Source organism: Nilaparvata lugens, chromosome 6 (assembly GCF_014356525.2).
Source record: "Nilaparvata lugens isolate BPH chromosome 6, ASM1435652v1, whole genome shotgun sequence".
Classification (NCBI taxonomy): Eukaryota; Metazoa; Arthropoda; class Insecta; order Hemiptera; family Delphacidae; genus Nilaparvata; species Nilaparvata lugens.
The window spans coordinates 35,680,435-35,687,031 of NC_052509.1; the positions used below are offsets into that span (position 1 = coordinate 35,680,435).

Below are 6,597 nucleotides of genomic sequence, written 5' to 3' on the forward strand. Positions count from 1 at the left end.
ATCTCTCATTCAAGTCATTCCTCACCATCTGCCGTACAACAGGATCCTTCAGTCTTCTGAGATCATAACTCTTCACCTTCCGGACTGTAACTCTCTTCAATCTGACCTTAAACCTGCCAACCAAAGGTGTGTGATCAGATTGGATATCTGCCCCAGGATATGTTTTGACAGATATACAACTGTACCGAAATCTTCTATTGACCAGCAAAAAATCTATCTGATTTCTTACAATTCTTCCTGGTCTATCCATTGGTGATTTCCATGTGTACAGTCTTCTTGGGTGAAGTTTGAACCATGTATTCATCACAACCAACTGATTCGATTCAGCGAAAGTTTCTAATTCATCTCCACGAGTGTTTCGGTTACCCAGTCCAAAAGGCCCCACAGAACTCGATGTTCTGCCCTCTCCCAGTTTAGCATTGAAGTCCCCCATGACAATTGTCAAATCATGTCTCTTGAGTTTCTCAATTATTTGGTTAATGCTGTTGTAGAACTCTTTGACTTCCTCATCTGTTCCATCAGTTGTCGGTGCATAGACCTGAATGATATTTATGTTGACTGGTTTTGCCTTGAGTTGCACCAGTATCACTCTTGATTAGACTGGGACAACATTGTCAACACATTTTGCAACTTCTTTTGTCATTATGAACCCAACTCCAAGTTCATGTCTTCCATCGTCTGTTCCGGAGTAGTAGACCCGGTGATCCTGGATGTTGAGTGAACCTGAGCCCGGCCATCGCATCTCACTCACTCCCATGATACTCAATTCCATGTGTGTCATCTCCTGTATTGCATTGTGAACTTTACCACCCTGACTCATGGTTTTTACGTTCCACGTGCCAATCCTGATTTCATTCTGGCACTTCAATCCTTCAGTTACAATTTCCAGTCTACCATAAACAATCGTGCAAAATTTCAAGTTTTTAGGCTCAGTAGTTTGGGCTGTGGTGTGATTTCAGTCTGTCGGGGCTTAGCCTTTTATAAGTATAGAGATTACATTCAAAAAATCAAATTTCACTTCAAATTTTCTAACCAAAAGTATTATATAGCCTAAACTTTTTAAAAGCAAATAAACTTACAGCTTTAATCTTTTTATTAGTGGTACATTGCTAATATTATCAATGTACCATTGTTAATTAGCTAGTATTATTGCAAAACTTGGAGTGGATTAGATGCTGGCTTTGTAATCCAAGAGGCCCGGGTTCGAATCCCAGCCCGGGGTAAGATATTTTTCTCGGGTCACTCCCGTGTTTCGGATGGACATGTTGAGCCATTGGTCCCGGCTGTGAAAAGCAGTCGGCAGGTCATGTGAGAGGTCCTGAGAATCATCAGGTGCGACCTGAAAACTCTGACACCAGACCTGAGCCAGCCAGGTTATTCGATATTATTATTATTGCAAAACTGAACTATTTTCATGATTTGTTATTACAGAAAAGAAACGACCACTACCTCATCAAATAATGATGATGCGATTGATGAGCCTGATGACAATCTTCCCAGTACAAGTGGTTGTACAGGAAATGCAGTGCCTGATCATAAACATCAGAATATTCAAAACCCAATCACAGAGTCTTTTGAAAGAATTGCATCTTTGAAAGGTAAATTATGCCTATCACAAAACTATGGACTGAATATTTCCTTTATCTTACAGCTACTTAATCACTTTCTTTTATTTTAAATAAGAATCACAGTACCCTTTTCAATATTTTTATTTATGCATAATTTGTTCCAACTACTCACGAGTCATTTTCAAATGCAAATGAACAAATAAACAAATTAATTCTATGATAATTACAGTATGCATAGTGTTTATTTGTTCATTTGCTTGTGAAAATGACTTGTGAGTAGTCAAAACATGTTATGCATAAATCAAAGTACGGTAATTGAAAAGGGTACTGCGACTCTTATTTTAAATATAAAAAACCATGCGTTGAAGTACAGTATTCTCAAGTGTTTTTTCTTAAAAAGTACCTGAATAGTTTCATGATCTTATTTTATTACCAACCTCACACTTGCAAGTAAGGGATAATTTTAATGATCTACTGATTTTATAGAATGACTATACCAATAGTATTACTACATACGTCTGGGTAGGTAATTATTCAAAGCTGTAGTTATTGAGATCATTGATGAAGTATTCTAAAATGAATTTTTAAAAGATTTTAATTAAAAATTTGAAAGGAAGTTTCAGTTATGTTTCAGCTTACAAAGTAACATTCCTAAGGCCGGTATTACACAATATTAGTTCTATTATCATAGTTGATCATAATATGGAAAGAAATAAAAATATGATTTCGTATTTTTATCTCTTTCCATAATAAATTATGATCAACTATGTTAATAGAACTATTATTGTGTAATACCGGCCTAATACATCATTAGATGAACTTATTATTGGTTTGAAAAACTGTTAACTAAATAAAAACAAAAACGTCATTTATTATAAAACATTATTGTTCATACTTGTAATGTTCCACTTTATCAGTGAAGACATGTTTCCAAGTTCTTCAAAACTGATTATTCATAATTTTGATATTCTATAAAGAATGATGTGTTTTGTGTATTTTTCAGAGGGTGGTGGCAGACATTCAACTATCACTCTGTGCATCTTATTCTTTATCCGCAAGGATATACGACCATTCCAAGTTATTGAAGGGCAAGGCTTCAAACGGCTTATGAACGAATTAGCTCCAGGCTACAAAATCCCATCGGTAAAATACATAGAGAAAAGGCTCAACGAGAAGTTTGAATTATGTGCTACAAAATTTAAGGAGTTATTGTGTAGTGTAAACAGCCTCTGTCTGACAACAGATATTTGGACGGAAACAATGGTTGAGTGAAAAAAGTTATCTTGGTGTCACTGTTCATTTTTTCAAAGACACAAAAGCAATCAATTTAAATCTTGCAGTGAAAGAGTTGAAATTAAGTCACACCTCAGATTATATTCCTGAGGTTCTGGGAGGAATCTGTGAGGAAAGAGGAATTGAAGTTTCAGCGATACAGTGCATAGTAACAGATAATGGAGCAAACATGGTAGCAGCTGCAAAAAGATTGGCTGGGGAGAGAAGCCAACTGCCCTGTTTTGCACATACTTTGAATTTGGTTCTTGAGACTGCAACTGACCATGACTCAATTAAAGAAATCATAAAAAAAGTAAGAGAAATTGTCAAGTGGGTGAAAAATAGTGTGAATATCTCAGACAAGCTACAGGAAATCCAGGTGAATAGTGGAATTGCTGAGGGAGCAGTTAAAAAGTTAATCTTGGATGTCAAGACACGATAGAACTCAACATATTACATGCTTGAGAGATTTATTGAGATGTTGAATATAGTTTCTGAAATTCTACTTGAAAAAACAACAGGGCCTGATATGTTGACTTCAACTGAAATTGATGTGATAAAACAGTTGATATCTTTGTTCAAGCCATTTGAGTTTGCGACTAGAGAAGTATATCAGGTGAAAATTTTGTCACCATATCAAAAGTTGTTCCCATAGTAAGCTGTTTGGTGTCAGAACTGGACAAATTTAAAACTACATCAGTTGCTGTGGAGCAAGTCCTGGATTGTGTGAAAAAGGAAGTACAGAAACGATTTGAGGCTATTGAGTACAACGACCATGCTGCTGTGGCTTCACTTTTGGATCCACGATTCAAGAACCTCCATTCCAGAGATCCTGTTGCATGTACTAAGGCAATTAGAAAGCTGAGGGACTTGATCAAATTGGATGCTTCAGTGTCTACAAGCTCAGAATCAGATGAAGACATGGCTGCTAGTTCATCACAGGCATATGACTTCTGGCAACACCACAAAGAACTGGCACATTGGCAGAAGAGGAAAAAGTCAAGTAGGGGTAGTGAGGGAGATGAACTTTCTGTATATCCAGGGAATCCAGTAGCTCCACTGAAATCAAATCCTCTGGAACAATGGGATGAGATGAAAAGTGTGTTTCCCTTACTCTACCGTACAAAAAAAAACAAAAAACTTTTTAGTTGTTGTTGCATCTTCTGTTCCTTGTGAACTTTTATTTTCAAAAGCAGGTGCCACTGTAACAAAGACAAGGAACAGACTCTCTGGGAAACACCTAGAAAAGCTTTTGTTTCTTGGAGGTTTAGATGAAGAAGTTTTTTCAGGGTAAATCAAGTTTGTCAAAGTTAAGTTAGTTAGTGTAGTAAGTTTAAGTTCCAAGTTTTAAAGTAAGTTTACTGCATTAATAATGCATAAGTGTTAGCCAAGCAAAGAAGGCCCTCTGGCAAAATGAGAAAATCACTCCATCTCGGTCAATATTGGTTCAAATACTGGTCTCAATTGTGGGAAATATTCAGATTGTCTATAATTTGATACCAAATCAATAATTTTTCAACCAATATTGACCAAGCTAGAGTCATTTTCTCATCTTGCCAGAGGGTATTTTTTGTTTGGACAGACTATACACATTTGAATCATAATTGATTCATAAAATGAAATAAATCAAATGCCCTTTTTTAAACATTAAAAGTATTTTTACACATTTAAGTTTCAAAAAGGGTATTTGATTTATTTTATCTTGTCTATCAATTATTTTAAATAGCCCTAAGTTTAAAGTTTAATTTTGAATCATAATGTATGCATTAATAGTGTATAACACATAAACATGTTAGAATAGACTATATTTTATTTGTCATCGTATTTACAAGCTAGAATACATGAACATCGTCATTTGATTTGTAGTCTATTTATCACAATCATAAATATGAAAAATTTCAACAGTTTTAAATTTATCCCAACAATGATATATATAGCAACAATTCTGATACAGTCTGTCCAAGCAAAGAAGAGCCTCTGGTAAGATGAGAAAATGAATCCAGCTCGGTCAATATTGGTTAAAAAAATCATTGATTTGGTCTCAAATTGTAGATCAGAATGTTTCCTACAATTGAGACCAAATCAATAATTTTTCAACCAATGTTGACTGAGCTGGAGTCATTTTCTCATCTTGCCAGAGGCTCTTCTTTGCTTGGACAGACTACTTTGGTGATATTGATGCCTTTCCCTCAATATCCTGTATAAGTATTATAAGAGTTTTCTGTGAATTTAAATATCAAGTTTCCTTTTTTTCAATAATTTTTATTTAACAATTTATTAAATTCATGTCATTTGAAAATTACTAAAAAGTCGGAACATGTCTTTTAAAAAAAGGGTACCTAGGTTTACTGAGGTTATTTGTATAAAGAAAACATTGATAAGTAGCCATGAGAAAAAGGAAGTAATTAAGAGATTTATCATGGATGGAGAATGGTTACATGAGTGGATGTAACTCTTGAAAAAACACGTTTAATCTTAGTTTTATCAAATTTTTATGTAAAATTGCAATTATCTTGGTAAAACAATGACATAAAGTTAAGGCCCGTATCGAGCGTGCGAGGCATGTGCCACGCATGCCTCAGGCTGAGGCATGTCGCATGTGTGGTCTGTACTTTTTGTAACCACGCATGTTCGCTGCGAGCACGCGAACCAATTTATATTTTTGAGCGCCATCAAGCGGGACACAAAGCAACTACTGTCGATACGCGGCTTTAGCTTTGTGCGTGGCGAGACAAACAGGACAGGTATCCACTTGACGCACGCCTCGGAGCGAGGCACCTTTGAGCACGGCCCTTCTACCGACAAGCACACTGCTCGCTGTGAACAAACCCGGTATCGACAGTCCGAGGCATGTGCACGCATGCCTCGGACTGTCGATACGGGCCTTTAATCACATTTTGTTACCTAGATCATTGTTATCAATAAAAAACCGGAAACGTAGGTTTTTCTGAAGTATTGAATTAATTTTCAAAAGTACTCATACTCCGATACCTACTCATATCGATACTTTTCTTCTGATAACTTAGAGGTATTGGAACATCCCTAGTTTTACAGCCGCTTAAATTTTAACCATGATTAATTCCACGAGAATCAATCAGAGAAGCCGTCATTTCAAAAACACCTCTGATTGGTTCTCTTGAAATTGATCACGGTTTAAATATTTAACTGGCTGTTGTGCAACCGGGCCTTTGTCATTAGTCTATGATTTTTGGCGGGCTCTTTAAAAAGAAGCTCTTTTTGTATAAATTTTGCGGTATCTAACTTTGACGGCAGTAGAAAAGATACATAGACTTAATAAGTTTACATTAAATAAAAATATAAATAAGTTACTGTATGGTATTCTTAAAAGTGGAATCAAGTGTCTACAACGTGAATATAATATGTGAGAACAATCTATATTGAATGAAGCAAGACTATAGACAATCGATATCACTTGTGTTCATATAGCAGAATAGCAATAATATTAATATCTTTCTGAAGATTGAAATTTTATTGAGCAATCCGATCTTTGAATTATAATTATTTACATTGTAAATTTTCAACGAACTGAAGTTTAACATAAGATAATTAAGGAACTTCTAGGATAATTAATTAGAGCTTCTTAACTGTCATGTAAAGTAAGCAATAATTACAATGTTATTGTATTCAATTGTAAGCATTGAAATAATTACTAGTAGTTCTGTGAACAGTAGACCTCACGCAGTTTTCTCATTCATAAATATCTGGTGTCACCCATTCACCGGCTTCTCCAGACATC

The 6,597-nt window shown here is 35.4% G+C and overlaps 1 protein-coding gene across 1 annotated transcript; it reads left to right on the forward strand.

Annotated features, from left to right (window-relative positions):
- The first annotated feature begins 664 nt into the window (after window positions 1–664).
- On the forward strand, window positions 665–4,739 carry LOC111064033. The gene is made up of 4 exons (XM_039431435.1): window positions 665–717; window positions 1,432–1,598; window positions 2,572–2,831; window positions 3,444–4,739. Exons 1-4 carry the CDS (start codon window positions 665–667, stop codon window positions 4,014–4,016), a joined length of 1,053 nt encoding a protein of 350 aa, XP_039287369.1. The 3' UTR covers window positions 4,017–4,739.
- Window positions 4,740–6,597: the final 1,858 nt, after the last annotated feature.

What these genes read in the sequence shown, in the direction of transcription:
- LOC111064033 (XM_039431435.1), top strand. Translation starts at nt 665, where the DNA reads ATGTCTTCCATCGTCTGTTCCGGAGTAGTAGACCCGGTGATCCTGGAT. An exon ending in AAGAATTGCATCTTTGAAAG is followed by an intron (nt 1,599 to 2,571) that starts GTAAATTATGCC and finishes TGTATTTTTCAG; the next exon opens with AGGGTGGTGGCAGACATTCA. An exon ending in ATATTTGGACGGAAACAATG is followed by an intron (nt 2,832 to 3,443) that starts GTTGAGTGAAAA and finishes GTTTGCGACTAG; the next exon opens with AGAAGTATATCAGGTGAAAA.